The sequence below is a fragment of the Balearica regulorum genome, chromosome 1 (genome assembly GCF_011004875.1).
Source record: "Balearica regulorum gibbericeps isolate bBalReg1 chromosome 1, bBalReg1.pri, whole genome shotgun sequence".
NCBI lineage: Eukaryota > Metazoa > Chordata > Aves > Gruiformes > Gruidae > Balearica > Balearica regulorum.
The window spans coordinates 209,604,310-209,629,015 of record NC_046184.1 but is presented as its reverse complement, the minus strand read 5'-3'; the positions used below and the strand labels follow the sequence as shown (position 1 = coordinate 209,629,015).

The following is a 24,706-nucleotide window of genomic DNA, read 5'->3' as shown; positions in this document are numbered from 1 at the left end:
GGAAAAAGTCTTTTTAAGTGTCTTAAACAGCTCATAGCAGATGTTCTTATTGGTACACACACTGAACATGTTAAAAAAAAAAAAAAAAGGAATGAAAGAAGAGATTGCCTTTAAGTATTTTACTATCCAGCTGATGCCTTTCTCTGTGCAGCTCCACACCTCACATATGTTGTTTTTTGACTACTTCTCTTCTATGTGTTGTTGGTTTGTTGTTTTGGTTTTTTTTTTTTTTCTTTTTTTTAAGCATTCATGAACATTATAATATAATGTTTTGGGGAATCCAGGAACTTCTCCCTGCCTGCAGAAATCTCTCCAAATACTCAGAAATCTTTTGTTGAGGTGTAAATGCTAACATGGGGTCTTCTGTAGTGACCTTCTAGGCAATACTTTTGTTTCAGAGACGTGGAAACCAATCTTGTGCAAACAGACTGATCTAGGCACCACTCCTTTACCATACCAAAAGTTCCTGCGCTAATAACTCTCCTACTTCTATGTCTTTTGCTCCTCTCTATTTACAAAGTGAGGACAATGATGCAATGCAGAAGAATGCATTAAAATGTCTGTGAAGGGTTTGATGATGTGGGTTAGGCATTGACTCTTGTCTGCTTAGCCCAGGTTGGTTAACCCTACTTTGTTTGGCTTTTAAAACATGTCTGGATTTCTATTTTCTACTCAAGCTCCTGTGAAATGCACAATAAAAATTAATTCAGCAGCACCCTGAAGGCCATTTTTTTTTTTATAACCCAGTGTTATTAATGACACAGATTCACTCTGTTGGCAGCACCAGTCCAGCTAAGGAAGAGTAGGCTGGAGGTTTTCTGCCTCATATGTCAACAGGAAAGCTGCCAGCTGCACTCCAGCCACCAGATCTTTAATACTGGGGAATGGAGAAGAATCAGAGCTAAAGCAACTGCATCAGTGGTGCTGGGAATTTGTCAGACACCTGGAAAGATTTGGCTCTGGAGGGAGAACAAACAAAGAGCTCTACAAGAACATTTGCTCTCCTTTTATCAGTCAAGCGGCAATCCCTAGGAGCTAGGGACTCCCGTGTGTGGGCAGTCAGGAGCAAAGGGAGTGCAAATAACCCTCTCAGTGAGAGTCTGCCTCCCATAGTGGCACGGCCAAGCAGCAGGGATGGAGCTTACACCTGCCCGTCTGAGCTGCAGGGGCAGCACGATGTGAGATGTAATTTATGCCATGAAAAGACTGATGTACAGACAGTTTTTTTCTTGAAAGAAATGAAGACTAGCATATGACTCTGAGGGTGGCACTCATCTACTTTATCTAGTATATAATATCCATCCAGAAGACAATCATCCAGTCTCATGTCAAGGCAAGAGTAAGAGTCTTCATCTGGTGATTGATCCCATCATAAAATAGGTGCATCTACAAGCTCACCTTTTTGGTGGTGAACAAGAACATCACCACACAGTTCTAATCACTAAAACATTTTGGAGTTCTGAAAACATCTCAGGAAGGGTAGCAAAGAAACATGGTTCAAACTGAAAATCAGTGTGTAGAGGTAAGTGAATGAGGGGACTGAGAGATCCCCTTTTCCCTTCTGTTGTGTGCAGAGGCTGGCACTCCCAGTTGTGGTCAACCTCAGGAGCAGTGATTGACATTTTGGATAGTTAAGTGATATGAGCTTGAAACATCTGTAATGGGAAAAAAAAAAAAAACAGCTTGGAAACAACAGTGTTGCTCATTTGTTCTGTTCTACCAAGGTATTGCTTTTTCCTAATTAAAAATAATTGGCATAAAAACTGCAACAGTGGAATACATGTAAAACCCATATTAATTGAAATTAAGTGGAAAATTGAACAAGCGTATTACATTGCAATACACAAAACTTGGTTTAACCAATTATTCATCCTCAAAATTAACAGCTCACAAACCGTGCAGTTAATTATAGTAGCCATTAGAATGAATCAGATTTGCATCAGCAATAGTATTTATTATGAAACAGTATTTTAGCTGCTTTATTGCGTATGATTGCTTAAACATTTAATAACTTAATTCTTACAGGAACACTCTCCACTGGGCTTTGTGCTTCAATTGTATACAATTATTATTCTGACTTTCTTTAAACATTGAACCTCATTCAGTTCACCTGATGATTTGTAATGAGGCTGCTTAGCTCTTCATAGAAGCTGCTGGCAATTGTCAACAGAGTTGTGAGGGAATTAACTGTCGTGAGAATTTTAATATACTTCCTGCAGCTGGAGAAAACATTTCCCTGAGATGTTAACTAACTGCCTCACTTTGCTATATAGGGGCAAATCCAACCTGCCAAGTCTGACTATTGGTTTACAGTACCTCAAGACTCTGTAGTTAAGGGGACCATCTCTAAAACTGAGACAAAAGAAAATTTTTGCTCTTGAATATACCATAATATGGTCTTAAAAAATGCCAGTATTAAAAAAATAGTTAAATCTGAAAGTGATTTTCAATCCATGTCACAAAGTACTTACGCACATCAGACTTGAAGCATGTAAGTAACCCTGTTTACCTCAGTGATCCTATAAGTGGTTTTAACGGAAGGCTGAACACACAAGCTAAAAGGTAGTCTCTCAGTTGGAAAAATAATTAAAAATATTTTAAGTCTCTCTCTGCAACTAGTGTGATTTAGGTAGCCTTAAAGGCATTGTTTACTTAAGTGTTAGTGCCTGTTTTTCTTGCTGCAACTCGAATACATATTCTTGTATTCGTCCACCAGTGCTGTCCTCAGTCAAGAACCTTTCCTGATGCAGGGTCATCTTGAGATGGAGAAGTTGCACAGATTAATTTAATGATGATGATGCCAGTAACGTTCAATGGAATTGACTTTACAGATTAATTTTTTTAATCAAGAATAATGAAAAAATGTAATAGAAGTTGAAGAGCTCCTACAGAATTGCTGGACAGAGAATAAATTTCCACAGACTGTAACCCATATGCGTGTGTATAAAATCCATAGAACTCTTTCTATTAAAAAACCCCATATCTATAAAAAATCTGTTATTCTCCATATGAGAAAAGTTTGCAAAGAAGGAAATAAAAATGTCTTGTTTTCCTGTGGGCTGTGAAAAGCCAGCAGGATGCCGTTTAACGTTGGTGTGTAGGGATAAGCAGGACATGTTCACATGGATATTTTAGTTCAGTTCAGGTGTGGGCTTGCAAAGTCAATCTCCAAATCATTCCTACTCACTGTGCTTTGGTTTTAACTACGTGTCACAGTTTTGGAGCAAGCGTATCAAATTTCTCTCAGATGACACCAAACTGGGTGAAGTGCCCCAGGAAAGCACCTAACGCACCACAGCTGCAAATGGGTGTTCAAACCTTAGGACCAGGCTACAGCCAGGTTAGAGTAAACCTCCCCCAAGCTGTGAATCTCTGGTGGCCCTCAAGGTTTGCAATCGGACTCAGCATCACTCCCAATATGCTGCAGAGAGCAGAATTTGGAGGTACAGAGGCAACAACGTGCATGGGCCAGATACAAAGCTGCATTTCGTAGGTCTCTGGTTGATGCTTATTGCAATTTTGACAGGCTTATGTACCTTTTCTGTGGTAGGACTGAGCAATTTTTTCAGAACGTAGCTCATTTTCCAACAAACATTGTTTGAAATAATATCAACCTCTTTATGAATCTGTGCTGAATTTGGCGATTGTGTCCAAATGTTTATAGAAAGTAATCTGCACTGCAGTACCTCACAACCAAAAAATAGTAATGCTGTGTCATGATAATTACTGCAGAAATAAAAAATTCTGCTTCCTGCAATTAAGATGTACAAGGCAATGGAAGAATGCAGAGTGAATCAAATCATACCTAATGAAGAAAGTGGGACAGTACTTGCAACCGTAAATGATAAAACATTGTGGAATTCTCTGAGAAATGAGGAAATTTCAATGGTTAGAGCATGTGAGCAGATCCCTCAATTCTGTTCTGTTTATTCCTTATTCTTCTTTGTCCAAGCAATTTTGGTAAGTAAATAAAGGCCTATCCTATCATTTTCCAAGCTGTGAGACCATGAGGCAGTTCCAGAATTGAAGACACATCGCCATTTCTGTCTACAAAATATTACACAGACAAATCCTGTCCCTTCTTTGGCAAATCAGATAACCCATCCATCTTTGAAATTTCCGTCTAATAACATTTCCTTTCCACTGCTGATCTGCCATTGTTCTTTAGACTAAATATTCCTCAGGAAGAGAACTACTTCTCGTTATCTTCCCGGTTTTCCTCTGCTTAATGCAATGGGCTTGTTATTGGCTGGAGTTTTTTGATGTTATTGCGTTATCTCTGAAATGAAAGTAAAATCATCTTGGATTTCATGGGAAATATAAGTACGTAAATATTTGTTCTATAGATCATTTAGGAATCTATACAAACAGGATTCAAGCGAGCCTTTGCAATATGTTAAATGCATTAAATATCAGCTCTGGAATTTGCTGCCACTGGAGCAGGTGGTTAATATCCATGATTTTTCCTGCTTAAATATTCTATATGCCTGGATTTATCTGTATGTTCCCAGCTTTATTATAGCTGTGACTATACCACAGATGAAGAATAGGTCTGAGAATGGTACAAACCCAGCGCATTGTAACCTGCACCTTCTCTGCCCGAGCTGCTGAGAGTGACCCAGATTGGGACGCTCCAGCAATGTCACAGCGGACGATAAACGTGGGCTATGCAGGGCCATCACGCGCAGTGCTACTCAGCAGCACCTCATGAAACAAGGCTCGGGCCGTGCGAAGGCAGGCTCAGGTACGTGCACACCACAGCTGCGGAGTGTGAGCTGAAGCAGCCTGTTAACGTGAACCTGGGAGTTGATGTGGGGAGCTGGGCAGGGCTGGCTCTGGAAGCAGCCTTGAACTTTAATTAACCATGCAGAGACTGCCCTGCGCTAAACTCCTCGGCCAAATTTGTTCTTTTCTGTTGTCACTCCTCCAAAACACAAATACGTAGCTGGTGGAAAGGAGACGTGTTCTTTCATCAAGAAAGTGATTCCAACTGGCAACGGTACTTTTCTGGGATCTATTTAAAAAACAATTAATGCACTTATGGGCACCGATCCAAGAAAGCACTTAAGGGAGCTCGCAGTCCCGGTGCAAGGTGAGCCGATCCTCGGCACCGGCGGTGCTGTGCTTCCCGCCGGCTCCAGCACCGCTCCGGCCGTCCCGGCTCCGGGCTGTGGCTCCACCTCGTGGGCACGGCACCGGGCGGGCGGCGGGGCTGGCGGCAGTAATTAATCACCCTCCCCAAACTGTCACCCTTTCCCCCCACCAAATATGGAAAAAAACCCAAACCAAACCCCAAACTTGCAGGAAATTCTGGAATTTCACTGTTTTCTCCGCTGTACATAGCATGCAAATAAACAGAAAACACTCTTCAATAAAATTCATTATTTTATGGGTTTTTGATTTAAAACCTGTCGTTCCTCTTTTTTTCCCTACTTTTTACCCTCGAGGAAGATGAAATACAAATTTTTTTTCTGTTTGCCAGCTGGTGACATTACAAAGCCTCATCAAGCAGGGATGTGCAAGAGTGCAAAATTACCATTGTTCAATATGCTTTTCCTGCTTTCTAACTTTTCCCAAGTTGAGAATACTTTGAATTTTAAAGAATGGAGAGAGGGTAAGAGGAAGAGTGAAAATACTTTACATGCCAGGCAGCGCCCCTCTTATTTCATTTCTCCAAAGAGAAACAAGAGAATGGAATATGAAACAGAAAATGGGAGAATATTTTTTTCAAAGCGCAGAGCACTTTGTTTGCTATGCAATGAGTTTAACATTGAAATAAAGGTAAATGGGTAGTGTTTCACTTTTTTATTTTAAAATTTCTCGATTATCAAAAGGTTATTTACAACAAAATCCCAGAGGACATAATGGAGGAAACCAGAAATATAGCCTACAATCTCCAACTATCCCATAATGTTTCCCCATGACTAATTCACAAATTAGTTTCCATATAGTTTCCATACATCTGTCATTAACGACTCCATCAATTCTTTGTGTTAACTTTTGTTTTGAGATGCTAGGCTGACAGAAATGAGTTCGAGTTTTACTAGCAAATAGTCCCACACTCGCTTTCTGCTAGCAGTAGTTGAACTTCAAGCCTACCAGCAAATGTTCTTGCTTGTTTGGTGGGGTTTTTTTCCCCGCCTTTGCCTTAGTGAATATCTCAAAAAAATCAGGGGAAAAGCCTGCCTTTTCTAACCAAGACATAGCAGGTCCTGTCTGCTGCAGATGATGGTTAGGGAGTTCTTAGGTCTGTCATGGGTCCATACTGTGATGGTTGTGCTCCCTGGGAACACATCAGTAACCCTCCCTGGATCTACGTGTCCTGGATGGCACAGCGCCAAGTCAGACATCCCAGAAACGTGGATGTCTCTTCAGTGAAGAAATGAGTGGAGTCTTATAAAAAAGAGGAAAGGTTTTATATATAAACCAAGGTAAAGCATAGTGTTCATACCTAATTAGGTTAAAATTGTTTAAAGATACAGAAAAAAGACTAATTTTGGAAGCTTTTAAAAAAAATCTGTCATCAGAACTTTCTGTTAAAGGAATATGAAGAAAGTAACTTTCAGTTCTCTGTTATTTGTAAGGTTCCAGGTGTATTTTTCTGCTACAAATGAAATGTAATATTTTATTTATTTATTTATTCGTTCCCTAATTTAATTTCTTACAGGCTCTTGGACTGACGAACAAAGATTTTCTGCTGTATGGGAAATTTCATGTAGTTCAAATGTCCTTTTCCATTCAAAATGATTACAAAAACTCGAGATTGGATTTTATCTTTACTGAAAAGGAAATTCAGAGGAAGAGAAAGAGATGTGGCAACACTGGAAAATGTCATTTTGATGCTGAGGCAAAAAACATAGCATAACACTGAAACAATGTACAAGCAAATTATAAACTTGAAAGAAAACACTTCAGTGCTATTGAAATGAGAAAACAAAAAAATGACTCATTTCAATGCTTTTCTTTCAAAGTGCGTGTCATTGAATCAACGTGCTGCTATGCAACATTTTTCAAATTTGACAAGCAAATATCTTCCAGTGCAATCCACTCACCAAATATTTTTGACCAATTCTAACTTTCACTCTTCACAACCAAAAGCCAGTGCTAGCACTGTTACACATTATGCAATGATCATCACTAAAAATGTTCAATTTGAGAACGACTGAGGGGCCAAATTCAGTGTCCTAAAATACAGAGAGGTCTTTCAAAAATTTTTTTCAAGTATGTAGTTGACTTCTTTGGTGTTTTACACCTATTTAAGCTTACATGAGCAAGGCACAAATCTCACTAGAGGTTGACCTGCATCCTTGGGTACCTACATACTTCTGGTGTTCTGGCTTCTGTTGCCAAGTTCAGCCAAAAGTGACAGCAAGTCCTAGGAGAAGGTAAGTAAATATATATCCATTTCTTCACATCATTTTCTTAACAGCACTATTATCCTTTCACCTTCTACAGAATCCAATTTCTTTGGTCATAAATTAAAATGCAATACAATCGCTACAGACGCAAAAGCACATTAAATGCTGGCATAAAACTTTTTATACTTGCAAACATGTTTATATGAAGTATTTGAATTTATATAGGAAATCGAACTGCTGAGAGAAAAGAATGACAGGAACTACACCAATTCATCCATCTAATAAGAAATCTATATAATCTGAATACATTTAATTATAAAGTAGTTGTATTCTTAAGCCTGGAGGGAAATGGTCTACATGCACAATCGTGTTAATCTTTTCCAGATAGTTTTCAAGGTTCAGAAAGGCAGTGAGAAAAGGAATTATAAAGAATAAAACCACAGTAGCATGGTATAACATAAAATATATCTAATATATGGAAGGAGGAAGGCAGGGAGCATAAAGTGAAGGAAAATAGATGTAGCTTTGTAGTCAGATTTTGGAGGAGTTTGAATTCTATAACAGCAGTGAGAAGATTGAAGTTCTTCAAGGGTTTGAGTTACAGGTGTGTTAAAATCAGGATCAATGTATATCAAAAAGTCTTTTAAATAGGTATAACAGAGCAAATAGCAATTCTCAGCACCACACTGCTTCTTTCTCTAAGTCAAAAAAATAATGACATGTCTGTGAGGGCTCCTGGCTTAGATTATATCAGGCTTCTAGAAAATTCAGATATGGATCTATGCCTTACAGCTGATCTGCTTTTGGAAATTTCTGGACCTGACCCAGCATTACTGTAAACATAGTGATAAACTTTGTTTAAACTCCAGATTTGAAATGTGGGCCATAAAAATGAGGCCTGGACCATCCTCCAAATTGCCAGTGCCCATGCATGAGGCATAATATATCAAGTATCAAACTGAGCGACAGGATGTATTCAGTATTAAAATGCCCATTAATTCACTGTTTTAAAAGTACAAATTAATTTTAACTTGTTTTGTTTTGTTTTCATTTGCACTCTCAAAATAAAAGTGTGGGAATGAGACCTGTTTGGGGAATATGGAGTTTAAATGTGACACATTCCTTGAAATATGGAAAATATCCTTCCATTCTCACAGCACTTTTTTTTTTTTTTATCAGCTGGGTTCTGATTGAACCAACTTTGGCATCTGATCTTAGATTTAACCAACAGATTATTAGCATGTTGCAGTGCAGTCATGTTTTATTCCTCAGTACTATCTGGAAACTCAAAAGGACCATTTGTTAAACCAAATTTCTGTTCAGCTGAAACTCTGGGATTTTCTGTGTGTCTTTTTGACCTCATTAAAAGTAGTTGGAGCTATATGAGATTCAGCCAACAGGTACGTAATTTTTGCATTTACCTTTTATGTGTCTTTCTGTACCTTTAGCAGCAAAACTTTTCTCATATTTATCCCAAATCTCCCTAATCTCTCTTTCTGCAAATAAACCCTTTCACTATTAATCCTGTTCTTAATTGCTTGGAGAAATATTGGTCATCCTTCTTCTACGTCAATTTTTGTGCCCTTGGAAAAAGTGTTTTTATCTCAGAGAAGCCATGTGGTTCAATCATGAATGGAAAATCTGGCTTTCCGCATCCTACTAAGACCCATTCAGAATGCTGCTGCAAATCTGATGTTCCCTGTTCATCATTTTGACTAGGTTCTTTCCTCCAAACCCTGCCACTGGCTACTTGCTCCCAAGCACATCAGACATAAGTTGCTTTCCTCACTTTCAGTGCAGTCTGTGTCCTGTCTGTGGTTGATCTCTGTGATTACTCAACCTCCATCATTTGCCTTTGTGTTTGGTCCCTGGCTGCTTTGAACCACAGTATTTAATGTCAGGACACCGCTGTAAATACCTGCACAAGTGCTCCATCACCTTCCTTCAGATTCTTGTTTCTATTGTGCCTTTACCTGAAACTACTATTTTTTTCTGAAGTCTGTAACCTCTGCCAGTCAAACTAAGATGTTGCACTGCTTCATCAGCATCAGCATCTATTTGTTTGCTCTTTCTTGTCTTACACTTAGATCACAGGTACTTGGGATGTGTATTCTGGTTTTGCTCTGTGTTTAAGTAACACCTTAAAAATGCTGTTCCATCCGTGCCTCTGGCTTTTACACAGCATGGGAAAAATAAGGTCATTTAGCAGCAGAGGCAAAAGGATTCATTTATCAGACTGCTAAATGTAATAAATATGCTTCTGCCCCTAATGACACTGAAGACCTGACTTTTTCCACTAATGTCAGTTGAGCCAGAGTTTCACAACATACTTTACCTGCATTGGGTTTTGTTTCTGCTCTGCATTAAAACACCCTCAGTAGGAGGAAATAGTACTAGGAATTTGAGTTCTGGTGAGGACACTTATCCGTAAGAAAGCAAGCATATACAAGCCTAGTCTTTAAAAGTCCAAAGGCAATCAATACCAAAGAATTGGATTAGCGTTTTATGACCTGAAGGTGGTCGTCAAGTGGAGTTACTCACCTGGATCAACTCGTACACCTGTTTATGAACTTTACTGAATTGTGGCCTTAGATAATAAAAAAATATCTGACTGGTGCCAGAGGGGAAGCCAAATCCAATTTTTGTAAAATCCCTGGTGTTCAGAGGCCATTACATGTCTCCTTTTAAAGATTCATTTTAAATTCTTTGCTCTGACTCTTGGTGTTCAGAGGTGGCTTGTAGCAGCTCTCCCGTGGCATGGAACTGATTACACTGAAAATCAAGTCAGATAAGCCTGCAAACTTCTCACTTTCTATAGTGCTCCAGCTGGGCAGAAAATCAATGTAGTTAGCAGCAAGAGTGACACCCATTTGGATTAAGTAAGTATGTTCAAATCTGCAAATGAAAAGTGGGCTTGATGCTAAAATTTCCACCTCAGTGTGAACTAGGTGTATGTGAAGGGATGGAGACTTTTTAGTGCTAGATAGAAATGAATGGAGAAAAAAATTATTTTGGATGGCTTTTTGGATTCTCTTTATTTGTCTGATTTCACATATCTTACTATATGATTATGCATATCTTACTAAATCGTGTCTTCATTTCATAGTAATACCTGCTTGACACTGCCTATCGATAGCTTATACTAAAAACTGAAAAAAATCCTCCTAAGTCACTGGAGCTGGCTTCACTGTATTTGCTGTACATGTATTTTCTGTCACAGAGGTAAATGTAGTCTACCATTTTACTAGGCAGGGATTAGCAAAGTAAACACAAAGCTTTAAATAACTAAGTTCGTATCTGGGGCACAGATAAAGTCAATTATCTGTTCATCTTTCAGCCATATCTCCTTGTGCTTATTTTCTTGCTGCTTAAATAAGTTGTTTATACCATTAACTATTGTTTATTTTTTCATGATAGTAGAACCAGGTTGTGGAGAATAATTCTTTTTTTTCCACTAACATAATGGTTACTGCTCTCTGTATAGACACCTGAATTTAATAGTGACCCCTCATCTATCAACACCAATCAATCAGCTTTATGTTCATCCACTGAGTAGGCTGGGGATGCACAAGGAATTGAGAGCGAACACAGCTAGGACTGATGACCCCAAGTGACCAATGGGATATTCCATACCATATGATGTCATGCTCAGCAATAAAAGCTGCGGGAAGAAGGAAGAGGAGGATGTTTGGAGTGATGGTGTTTGTCTTCCCAAGTAACCATTACACGTGATGGAGCCCTGCTTTCCTGGAGATGGCTGAACACCTCCCTGCCCATGGGAAGTGGGGAATGAATTCCTTGGTTTGCTTTGCTTGTGTGCATGGCTTTTGCTTTACCTATTAAACTGTCTTTATCGCAACCCACGAGTTTTCTCACTTTCACTCTTCCAATTCTCTCCCCCATCCCACTGGGGGTGGGGAATGAGCGAGTGGCTGTGTGAGGCTTAGTTGCCAGCTGGGGTTAAAGAATGACAGGCTATTCTGAGAAAAACAGCATAGGTGTCTTAGCATTTATAACCCAAATAAATTTCATTAAACAAATCTGTATGTCATATTTCTGGCCAACCTTTGAATTTCCTTTATATGAATTTTGACAGATGGTCTAGATCAAAATCAGAACTATAAAACTGAGTAACGTGATGACTAATGACTTACTGTGTGAAAACCCTGATTAAATGGGCAGTTTTAATTGATTGCTGCACATAGTAGTGTTAATCTGGGGAACTCCACAACTGAATTAACATTTTCTGCCCTACAGCAACAAGAAAAAATTAAAGCTATTATAATCTTGTTTTTGTTCTTTTACTATAGCCATCATGGCCCAGCACTGAATACGACAATAAAGCTGAAGGAAAAATAATTAGAACAATGTATTTGGGAAATTAGTCCTTTTCTCTGTTCATGATTTGCAAATCAGCAGATTGCGATTCTTGCACATTTCTTTGTGTGTTTGACGTTCTTTGGTTTTAGGAACCTATTTGAGCTGTAGCTCATTCAGGAACTCTTTGTGGGAAACCTTCCAGCAATGAGTGCTGTTCAAACCAAGCTATTCATGCTTTATGATTAAGTTGTCTCATATCCATGACTGGGTGACTTCATGTCCAAAATAACATCTCCCTGCACCCCCAAGATAATTTTTTTGTGGTGGCGAGTTCTATTTTAGGGACTATAAAAGACTACAGGCACCTACATTTCACAGTTCCCAATCTTTCATATAAATCAGAAATTAGATAATCCCAGTGTTGGCAAAAAGTAAGTAAAAAAAGAAACCCAGAAAATTCAAGTTGAAATGTCATTGCTAACACAGCGCAGTGATAGAAGCCAGGTCTTTATTAGCCTGTGTCCAGCCATGCCCAAGGTACTGACATCTCAGTAAAGAGATCTACATTATCATGGGGAAATCAATGAAGTGTACTGCTCAATATGCAGTACCTGTCAATAGCGCAAATAAAACCTGCGCCAGGCTGTGATGGAAGGGTAGCAGAAGAAAAATAATGGAGAAGTCAGTTCAATGTTGAAGGTGTACACTGAGATTTTGGGATTCCTAGATTCAATTTCCAGCTCAGCCACAAACTTCCTCTGCGACCTTGTACAAATCAAAATAACAATTTATGAACATTAAGTGGGACTTAGGTGGGGTTTTGTGTTGTGTAAATCCAAGACTTTGATCCTTAAAGCCACATCTTGGTCTCAGGGGTGTATGGAAGATATTGACATGTTTAGGAGGAAAGATCCCTTGGGGCTTAGAGCTGTGGTTGAACTAATGCCCAGCACAGCACCACCTTATGCCCCAACATCAACACGGTACCCATTGTCTTACTACTGCCTGTCATCTCATGAAATAAAGGGTAACTAAGAGAAGTAATAAAAATTGAAAAAACCACAAACCAAAAAACCCCCCCAAAACCACACCAAAAAAAACCCCAAAACAAAACTATACCACATCTTTCTGGGGAAAAAAGTTTTTGCCACTGTTTTGCAAAAATGACAAAATGTTGTGGCAGTTTTTGCTAAAATCAGTACAATTTAATGAAAAAGATCATCTAAAAATTGCATTTCCTGAAATGACTCATGGCTGAAAGAAAACCTAATTAAATCTTTCAAACCAGCTAGTCTTCTATCTAAAGTACACAAATATTCATCATTACCATATGGACTTTAGATAACTTTTAGTGTATTAACTCCCTCATTACTCCTGGGAGGTAAAGATATATGATTAGCCCTGACTCAGAAAAGAAGCACTGAATTTTGGATTACAACATTTTGAAAGCATTTAGATGCCTACGAAGGTAGAGTAACATCAAGTTTTTAAAATATAAAGAGGAGCTGGGTACTGAGGCACTACCTATTTGTTTCTTTAGAGATCTGAATACTTTTAAAATTGTGGTTGTTGTCATTTTGAAAAGAACAAGGATTGCAGTTTCAGCCTCCTTCCTTCCAGCCCCACTCACTATTCCACCAGACCAGGCTGCATCAGTCCAACATGAGCTCTTTACACCAGACCTTCAGTCACACTTGTTTATACAGCAGAAGTAATAAATTCACTTACTTGTGCAAGTCTTGTTGTATTTAGGGTTCTCTTGAGGAAACCCTTCCAGCCGGCACTGGAACCTGTGTTGCCAAAATTCCTGAAACCATGGATTTCGGTGATTGGTTTCTGGCCGAAGCTGTAGGTAGTAATCATCAAACCATTTCACATCAGGAGACTGGAGCTTGATCGTTATTCCACCGACAGCTTCACGCTGATACCCGTCTGTCACATCGTACCTGTCTGCCCAGCCATCACTGCAGGGATAAATGAAAGAAAAACAACATTAACCATTCAATGGAATGAGAAAAGAACTTTCTTAAAAATGAAATTTGCAGCCTAGGAACACACATCTACACCTGTGATTCTGAGTGAGGTTAGCAAAACACCTGTAATGCTTCTAGCAGAGGATTTCAGTGTTTTCCTTTTCCTTATGTTTGCTTGTCATTGACACCTTCTATTTAGATGATATATTCCTCATCCTTCACTTACGGTAATTGAAACAAGACTAAAGATCACAGATCCTGAAATCTGCCGTGTATAGGCACATTTCTGCATCACACTAAGCCTCACTGAGCTCTTGGGTTCAGTCTTCTGCTGACACTGGGATGACGCTAGTCTTACGTGAAAGGAGGGGACCTTGAGGTCAGGACCTCTTACAGTGTGGAGGGCAGGACTGTGTTGCAGACTATGCCTATACTGCACAACAGAGCATGGCACAAAGAGCCAGAAGCAAATTTTGAATGGACTGACACTGCTCAAGCAAAAATACCAGCTCAGAGCTCAGATGCTGAGACAGTATGGCATTGCATCTCAAGCAATAAATCCTTTCTGCAGACATGACTAATGAAGCCAGGCAGAGCATCATGCAGATCCATGTATTGCTTCTGTTTCTTGGTTGCTGGGGGGCCAGAGTATTACGATCTTGTGTGACACTGACCTGCATACAGAATTTTAATCTGCTTCTGTTAACTTTTCTGCTTGCAACACTCTGACCACAAGAAGTGATTGAAAACCCAAGTTAAACAAAATGTCAGAGACTTCTCAGGGTATTTCCCCTCTCCTCAGTTTCACAATAGATTTTCTTGGAAGAACTCACATTTACAATATTTTACTCAACTCTACTAAAAATGTACATATGTCATAAAAGAATCGCAGATTTCTGCTGGTTTACCATGAACATGATATTTCAGTTTTTCGAAAGCCCCAGGTCTTACAGTTAGAGAACTGTAGAAGAACCTCTGATTGTTTTCTTTTCCCCCCTCTAAAAAGGCATTGATGTTAATAACTAGAGAGAGCACCTCTAAATCCTAAAGGTCAAATAACTGAGGGATAAAAAATAAGCTTAATTTGTCTTATTTTAAAACTTCATGAGTTGTTCAAAGTTAACCCTAACTATTTTAAGTTAGTCATAGTGTAACTGATGTAGATGACCTTTATCTGTATGATTCTGCTGTTCTATTTTCATCATTTGCTTCCTGGCTTTGCTCCTGTATTGCAGAGCATGCAGGAAGCCTGCTGCAGTCACTTGGTCCCTAGCACATTCCCTGTTCTCTACACGGGGATTCAGCTGTCCTCATGCAGCACAAAAGTCAAGACCTCAGACAGTAACTCCTTCAGCACAAGACACTGTTTTCATTGAAGCCTGGACTCTTGACTACGTCTTATTAGCACAGCTGCAATGTCAATAAATAGCAGCTTCACCAGTGGCAAAAATAATATCCAGTGTCTGGAATGAAAATGAGGGGACTATTAAACATGCTTCAGATTTCAAATGCACTAATTTACTCAGCACAAAAGAGTAAAATATACATTCATGAAAGGAGAAAGATGAGCACTGATTTTTGGCTCAAATACAGCATTTGGAAAATTTACCTTCAAGCTCAGATCCAATTAAGGATGAACACAGGTGTTAATGTTCCCAACCGCACTCGGGAGGCTCAGTACAGGCAAACGCTCCCCACCTTCCACCACGACTATTTACTGGACGAAGAGTTAGAACCATTTATGGGTTGTTTTGTGAAAAAAGCCACAGAAGGTTTTTTAAATTTATGAACGATTTAACCTTTTCTTTGAAACATTAATCTTAATCTTTGGCAAGATTTTAAGCAGTTTTACCCATCCTCATAAAATCTGACAGGTTTTTATGACTGCAGGAAGTGATAGGTTTTCTGTAGTGTGGTGGTTTTGGGTTTTTTTATGCTGAATAGAATTTAAGAGAATTAGAGCTGTGCTGTCAGTATCCCAACTTTATGAGTTGTCTCATAAACAACTTAGAAAGAAACTATTTCCTTGTAAATAATTTCTTTATCATTTTTCAGAGGAACAGTTTTGTAGATCTAATCCAGCAGAGCGCTATAAAATTCATAGTATTACTTTATGAATAGTTATCCCCTCTAAGAAGATTTGCAACAGAGATACCATTTTATAACTTGAAGTTATTAAAAAGATAGAAATAACAACTTCATATTACATAACCCTTCTCAACTCTTCCACAGAAGGGCTTCTTAATTCAACAGAGTTGCTTTTCATTCAAATGAGTATTTCAGCTTAGCTTTTTGTGCAAAAGGCTTTTAGGAGCATTACATAAAAGATGTACTCAAAGTGTATATTGTCAAGACAACAATGTAGAGATAACAAAGCCTCAGACAGAAAAGATGGCAAAGCAAATGCTAAACTAATATCTAAAGGCCAGTGAAAGTACAGTAAGAAATCAGGTTTGCATGAATATTAAAAAAACACCGATAGTGTGTGATATTTAAATTCTGTACCCACAGTAGAATAACAACACTTATGGGTTGTCAATGACATGATGATATAGTTGTATTTGGGATATTAGACCAGTGACATCCTTTGAACTCAGTAAGGGGTGTGAAGATGAGGGAAGACAGAGACGGAGATACCTGCTGACTTTCATAGTCATGTCTATCCCTTCTTAGACCTTCTTTCTTCTCCTAATGGCTTACATTTTACTGTAGTAGCTGGCGATATCAGTCTACTCAGTTGGTGGTTGCATTATGAAAGGTTTGAAATGGTATTATCCATCGCTAAATTCTTCTGATTCAACTGAAGAAAGATTCTCTGGCACCAGAAATTGGCTGTGACAAGGAGCTCCAAATGAAGTCCAGTATAATCTCCACTCTCACCCACAGAAGTGGAGAAGTGCACTAACAGGGTGCAGGACCGTATCTCAGTGAACGAGGTGGTTCTTTATGTTAGCAGTAGGGTGTATAGGATATTTAGATGAGCAACTGTTTCAGAACAGCTTCCTCACAGATAGTAAAATAAGTACAAGTGAACAGTATTCCAGTAATGATTATGAAAGAGTCCAAACAGATAAATAGGACATGGATATCCTTAACAGATCACTACACATGTTCATTTCTTCTCCCTTGCATAGCTACTGTGTTTTCCAATTTTATTTTGACTAGGTGATTCTGATCATTAGAAATAGATAGTGTTGCTTTTTTAGCAATGGGCAAATGTACTTAAAGTGATCCCACCAAGACTTAAAGGTAGAGTTGCACAGGAAGAAACTTTGCTGTGAAAGAAAGCAGTAATTGTACAGTTGCAGCAGCAAAAAAGCCCCTTGCTGAGATATCTATCAGGTGTATGCAGTAACGCATATACCTCATTCATCAGCCATAGATCAACATAGGAAGTTGTCAACAAGGTCAAAGAGGACTATGACATGTGCAGATCTGGCTGCCTTCAATATCACACTGACATTCAACACAGTGGGGACTTGTCTTTCAGGATCATGATGTTTTCTCCTCATCCAGTTCTTTTGTGTTTATATTCCTGGCCATCAGACTAATATCTGGTGCATTTTCCTTAAAGGCTGGTGGTGTGATACAGGATAATAATGATACTGTATCAAACAAAATATATCATTCTTAGTGGTGTTTCTAAAAAAAGAATAAAAAAGAAAAAATGCCATTTAAGAAAATTCTTGTGTGCCAAAGAAAATAAAGAATTACGGAAGGAAGGAAGGAAGGAAGGAAGGAAGGAAGGAAGGAAGGAAGGAAGGAAGGAAGGAAGGAAGGAAAAAGGGAAAAGTGACTTTTACTGTTGCAGTACTAGTAAGAGATGAACTTGAAATAGGAGGGCCATTATCATAATATTCTTCATCTGTTATCAGGTCTTATTTGCATGTATACATTGTCCCAGCTACCATTTTTCGAAGGATATGTGAGGATGATGGAGATTTTAGTAAAAAAAAAATCCTTCAGCAAACAGAGGAGGAGAGTTCCACTCCTTTGTTAAAGGTGTGTTTAGTTTACTCACAGTAAATCACAACATAGTTTTATATCACAGAAAGGCTCCAATAAATGACACGACACAGCCATTTACAAAATTTACAAAATTTAATAATTTAGCAATATTTACAAAATTTATTAATTAATAAATATAACAATGAATAAAGAAAACAAAATAATTCAATACTTTATATCATTACTGTACATACAATTACTTTTAAACATCTGAATGGAAAAGCAGAGACAAATGAGCCCATATTTGAATGACTGGGTTGCATAGCTGTGATCACAGGTCATGAACACCCTGCTCACTTCCTCCCCCTATAACCCTGGATACTAATGGTATACTAAGTCTTCAGATGCCTCTAGCTGAGCATACCTGAACAAGTAGGACTGTAGGACCAGTATGCATTGTTATACCGTATGTTCATAGAAAACAGAAGTGCAAGTTTTTTATGATTATGTTCACTATGGTAAAATGTGAGAAACTTGAATGTGGCTTCCTGGAATTTCTGTGTTTTGTCCTTTCCCATCTTTCCCATCTTCCATGTGAAATAGCCAGCACCAATAAGAGCTTCTCCAGATGGGTGACACTGTTGTGCCAACTTCAATCCACTTTGTGTGTCATATACATGGATTGAGGGAGGAAGGAAAAGGAATCTTTGACAATTAAGTGTTTATACCCAAGACAGATGAGATACAGGACTGCATCTGTCATAGAGAAATCTCCACCTATTTGAATGAAGTCTTTTGATTTCTTCTGGAAAGAATCACCATGGAGAACATTCAGGTGAAGAGCAGACAGGAGCAAGCTCATGCTTGAAGCATTATGAACAGGTCATCAGAAAGATGCTTAATGACTATAAAGACCATTTAATATGCATGATGGTGATGGCCGCTATGGGCTCATACTGCACGGTCAAGAAATTGCTAGCCCTCCTGAAAAACATTTACAAAAAGGTGAAGTTAGTCAATACTCGTCAACAATGACCTAACCATTTAATTTCACAAAACGTCTTCAAAAAGACAACATGGACATTGCTCCAAGAGCGCTCCACATGTACTTAGTAAGTAGCACGACTGTCAAAAGCACAGAATATGCTACTGATGTCAATCTGCTGCCAGGGATAACAGGGATTTGCAGAGCTGATCAACACCTTCTACAGGACTAGCAAATGATTAGAGTTGCACATCACTATAAAGAGGACAAAGGAATAGAACTACTGTCAGCTTGAACTATATAAGAGAATGTGGAAACCTTTAATTTCATGGTAAAATTCATGTGAGATAACAATTGCTCAGAAGAGATCATTAGGCACGCATAAATAAATAGATAAAGAAAAGGTTTAATGCGTTCAGCAAAAGCAGGCAAATGGAGAGGAAAGAGGTGTTGCCTCAAGCAACAGGGTTTCAGTCACACGTTCAGAGATGCAGAACACAGAAGGAATTATGGCTATTGACCGCTGGTCATGCTTACAGTTGACAAGTATATGGTCCCTCCTGTGATAAGTGTCTGATTAATGCCATCAAATCTGGAAGATGACATGGAGAAAGCTTTTTGTGAACATCCTCCAAAGCACAGGACTTATTGATAGTGGTAGGAGAAGATTGCAGTAGTTTGTCTATCAAGTTCTTGGAAAGCTTAGGTGATGCTACTTGGATACAAGCTGTACCTAGTGACAAGAGAGAGAAGGATTTTCTGTAGGTGTTTAATCAGTAGGGACTGCTTGAGAATGTTAAAACAAAAGGCAAATTGTGTGAGAAAAAACATGAAAAATAGCATTTGTGATTTTTAAAAGAGCAAAGAGGAAAAATAGCAGACTTCAGTAAGCCTAGAAAATTTTAAGGTTAGATCTATTGTAAGGAATGTCTAAGGAACTGAAGAATTAAAAAGTACTTAATTAAAAATTGCCATGCAGAGGAAGGATAGGAAATACAGTAAGACATTATTAGTGTGCCCATCTCAAAGATGGAAATATATGAAAAGCAGAAAGAAGCTCAGATTTTCAGGGATCATCGTGAAAGAAAAATGATAAGTAACGACAAAATGAGAAAGGTCAAGGCACAAAACGAGCTGCAACAAACAAGGGACTTCAGAAGTAACAGAGCAATTCTCAAACTACTTTATTGTGAGAGGAAGAGTAAAGAAAGTGTTGGCCTGCAGTTCACTATGAGGAGAAAGCTACTAAAGACAAATCCAGGACAACTTTTAGTATCAAGCTTCAACAAAGGAAAAGCTAGTGGTTAGCGACAGAGGTCAACCAAAAAGTGGGAAGGTGATCTATCCACAGGGCTGATTGAATTAGGCAAAGATTTATAGCCTAAAAAACCACAAACAATACTAGGGGAGAGATGTGATAACTGTCTTCAGGTACATAAAAAGCTGCAGCAAAAAGATCATAATTTGTTTATCACATGAGCCTTCATGACTTAAACTGGAAAGAGAAAGACATTTTAGACTCCAGGAAAATATTCTGCACAGTAAAGAGTATGAGGAACCAGAATAACTTGGAGACTCTTGGGGGATGTCAGAGAGTAAGTTAGACAAACATTCATCTGATAGAAATGACCCTGCCTTGGTGAAAGGAGGACTGTATTTGTATTAGTTTATGTTGAGGTTTGACATATGTCTGGGAATGAGGATTGTATAAAAACCAGTGGATTACAGAAAGAATGCAAAGAAAGTTAAAGTAATTCCCCTCCCTCACAGTTTCCCCAGCTTCTCATGATGTTTTACATTACTTCTTTTTGCATTACTGTTTTTTTTTTTTTTTCTCTTTGCAGTTGCTATGGGAAGCATCAACAAACAACAGAAATTGATTTAGGATTAATTGGGTGTTTGACTGTACACACAGGTAATTCCAATGATGCAGTCAGAGTATGCAGGAGTGTGCAGTGGGTCACACACCCATGCCCGGCAGAATCAGGATTCCTGTTCTAGAGAGCAAGCATTGAAATTAACCATATGGAAAAACACTTCCCCATGCACAAGATCAAAGAAACAGGGAAAAATCTCCTAATTAGAGCTAGCTAACATTGGACACAGTCAAGATATTTTAAATCAAAAGGCAATTTTTTTTCTGAACTAGAAATGCTTCTTTCCGTTACTTTTTAAGTTCTCATCCTTCTCAAAATTACTCTAAATGAAAATGATACTGTTTAATTTCTTTGTGTGTGTGTGTGTGTGTGTGTGTGTGTGAAAGGAAGGTGATTAAATTTATTCCCCAAATTACACTCTCTCTCAGTATACTGAAGATAATCTTTTGTATTTTTAAAACAGAAAAGAAATTCTATATTCCCTGATTTAGACATTTTGGCCAACAATCTGAAGTAAACAGAGGTTTGGCAGTTTAAGGTCACCCACTCACTTTTGAATATCCATAGCAGCAATTTTGTATTATTGTCCCTATACACAAGATGTTACTTTTGTAGTCCAAACCACCTCAGTCATGGGAACTGAAACTCTAATGCCAATTAGTCAGTAATAAGACATCAGATCTGAACAGCAAAGTGATTGAACAAGTTGATATGCCTACACACTAAATGGACGAATGGACGCAGGATTTATTTTTAAAGGTTACAAGTCTTTTTTACTGTGTATGAAATTTCTTAAATCTCAGCTATATGGTTCAGAGTTTTCTTTATGATGTTGACTTCAGTGAATGTTTTCAGATTCTTGAGAAGTGTTCCAAGGAATTCAGGAAAGTCTGCAACTTTTGAAGGCCAGTTGGACTAAAAAAGTTTCAAAGAAGAAAATCCTACACTGGTAAACAGATTAAAGAGATACTATAATTGATTATTTTTCCAGTCAATACCACAATATCCTTCAAGGACAGCTTTAAATTTAAGTATTCCTGAATGATGCCAATGCCTGTTATGTTTTTGTTGTCTTGTATGTTTTTGTTGTCTTTCCATGCAGCATCCTGACAGTGCGAATCAGAATTGGAACTTCATTGTGCTGAGATTTGAGTATATAAAGATGCACAACCCATGATTTGAAGAGTATTAAATATAATCTGCTTCAAAATTTAGCAAGTGCACATGTTGGATAGTAAAAGAGGGGCAGAGCAACCAGGTGGCACTGTGCAAATTGCCAGTCCCTGAAACTACTGCAACTCTTTTCAGTCGCTGTATTATATGAAACTTTGACCATAAACTTATTTTAATTTCATTTTACTAACAAGCTAAGCAACAGTGGATTGGAAATATGACTTCTTGGCCATCAGTGAGATTTTTCTTGGCTGCTCACTTTAAAAAAGTTAGTCAGGTATATGCTATCAAGGTATGAGGTACATACTATCAACATCTATGAGGTATAACAGGTATATACTATCAAGATATCAAGATTTATGGGGAAAGTTCTAGAGTATATTTTCTGCCTTTTATACACCTGATATATTGAAATGTGAAACCATCCTCTTTAAAGGGTGTGTGGTATTAAGAATTTATTTGGATAGTTTGAAAAAAAAAAAAAAAGATCATAAATGGTAAAATGAAAACATGGATATTTTATACTGGTCTTTCCCAAAGTGCGCTCAAATTTCTTCATGACATAATACATTCTATACAGAGCCAACTGAACCAAATTCTATGCTATATACGTGTTATTTGAAAATTGTTTGAATGGTTTTTTGCTCTACTTCACTGAAATGGCTCAGGGATTTTTTATTTATCTTTTTAAAAAGTAAAATGCTACATACTGTGTCTGACACACCCAAATCCCACTACAATGCCACAGTTTATGGTTTTGGAGCTAAGACTCCTTTTGATACCACTTGATACCACTCTTGATACCACTCGAGTTTGCTTGCCCAGGATGGTGGAGCGGCCTCTTCTCAGCTGCTGCCAAGCCTGGGTGGGAGAGGGGAGCAGGGAGAGGACCAACGCTAAACCAACTGCAACTAAGTAGATGGACATCCTGACTTCCAACTGGAAGAGATGTTCCTACAACAGCTCCTCACCGTATTACAAGTTGTCTCTACAGCTAACATGATGCTCTGTCTTTTTACACCAGTAGAATACAGCACAGAAAGCTAGAGACATGTCTGCTGGTTTAATCTATGAAGTAACTCACTACATCAAAAGTAACTGTCCACTTGCCGGCTCTGGACAAACTGTGATCTCTGAAATGTCATAAATCAGTAATAGTGAGCTGGGGAAGGCAGCTTTAGGATCCCTGTGAAAACTGCCTGGAATATCCAGCACAAACACAAACCACTGTTTCTAAGATTAGACAAAATGCTAAGAGATACATGTATACAACAAAAATAGACTCCCCACCCTCCTTTTTGTAAACAGTTCCACATTTTCTAAATTGAAAATGCAGCAGTATCTTGGGATCAGTTGAGCTGATTTCTTTTTCTCTGAAGTACCTCCCCCTTCAAACTATAGCTAAAGCTAGTACTGTTAATGAGTGCATTCATTAGGCTGTAGACTGGTCTTTTTTTGTTATACAAAAATCTGTTTGCAGGTCACATAACAATGATGGAAACTGCTGTTCTGCCCACGTGTAATCACTCTCCTGCCAAAAGCCTGACCAATAGCATTTGAGAATATATTTGAGAATTTTTCTCCACCTGTGTAGGAGTTTATTGACTGAGTGGCTGTCTTTAATTTTCTTTTCATTGTATTTATCTGCTTTTTTGTTGTGGGGTTTTTTTCCCCCCCTATATCTTAAAAGCTCTAAAAATATTGAAGAGTCCTCATGCTCTTCTGCAAAGTGCTACCAGTCTTGCAAAGGTAAATTTGTTTGGTTAATATGGGGAAGGCTGTGGAATTACTTTTGGTGAGCAGCTGTAAATTGTTGCATTTAGATTAGTTCATTTTATAATAACTGTGTACGCAATGAATGGGGATTCTTGTCTCGCTGCCTGGCTTTTTTTAGATTGCAGTTCCTCATCTTTGTCTTCCTTTTCATGCATATTATAAAGATAAATGAATTTAAGAGTAATTCATAGGAAAGAAATGAACTGATTATTTTTAGGCAGTATGACATGCTGTTTTCTACAAGATGATATCTAGAAGTAGCTATGCAGTGAATTTGGCAGATACCTTGCACAGGGGATTACTGGTACTAATTACTTGCAGAGTATCCAAACTTCCCCAAGCTGAGAAAGGTTGTGATGGCAACTTGAGAGACCGGTAGTCTATAGCAACATCTAATTTGCATGAAAACAGAGAGTTTTGCAGCTGTCTGCATCTGTATTTCAGGGCTGCAAACTAATTCAGCCTGACTGTAGTAGTAGACTCTACAACAAAATACAGTTTCCAGTGTATGAGGCCCCTTCTTCATGCTTGCAAGGTCTCACAGCTAATCAGACGAACTGGAGGATGTTATATCCATTCATATAAATGGTATGGGCTGTCCCTTAAATTGAAGAGAAAATTGACTGAATGTTACCCCTTAAAACACCAAGGATATTCAACTTGTGCAGCATTCTCTCTTGGTTCCCGAATAATTCTCTAGTGAGAAGGTAAATATTTGACATATACCAGGAAGAAAGGCATTCTTTATAAGCTCTTAAAGTTATTTTTCCTAAGGTACAATGTAAATCTGTGCTACAATTTAAGTCCCTCACTTGTTTACTGCCTCTATTTTAGAGCAATCATTTGCATAGACTTTCAGGTTTGTCTAGACTAAATAAACCTAGTTCTTTCCAACTTTCCTTTCAGAGCTGTTCTCTAGATTTACTGTCATTCTGGGTCTCATTCTTCCTGAAAGTGCCCAGCTGGTCCTTGTCTCTGCAGACTTAGTGCCACCTTCAGATGCTCTGAAAGCCCTGACCGTGTCAAGGATGTGACCTGGGTGTGGGTGCCAACGACCACTAAAATGAGAGCTCTGTGGACTAAACGTGGACTCTCCTGTTGTGATCTGCAGAGACATAAGGATGTCCTATCCTGAGCTGAGGACCCTCTCGTACTTGTCCACATTCCCATGCTGAAGTCAGCAGGCAGTTCCCTTACTGTCCTCAGCCTTCTCCCTGTAGCTATCAGGAGGGACCGCTAAGTCTTTAATAAGGAGGTGGGAAGAGGACAAAAGCTTGATGAATGGTTTCTTTTCAT

At 38.5% G+C, this 24,706-nt stretch overlaps 1 protein-coding gene across 4 annotated transcripts in view; it reads right to left on the bottom strand.

The window, feature by feature from the left end:
* The window catches only part of GRM5 (glutamate metabotropic receptor 5), a 284,776-nt gene that overhangs the window by 47,613 nt on the left and 212,457 nt on the right, over positions 1 to 24,706 (bottom strand). For all 4 annotated transcript variants that reach the window (XM_075742446.1, XM_075742444.1, XM_075742447.1 and 1 more), the window contains one exon: positions 13,407 to 13,642. In XM_075742446.1, the coding sequence (XP_075598561.1) occupies positions 13,407 to 13,642 (236 nt within the window). The remainder of the gene's footprint in view (positions 1 to 13,406; positions 13,643 to 24,706) is intronic.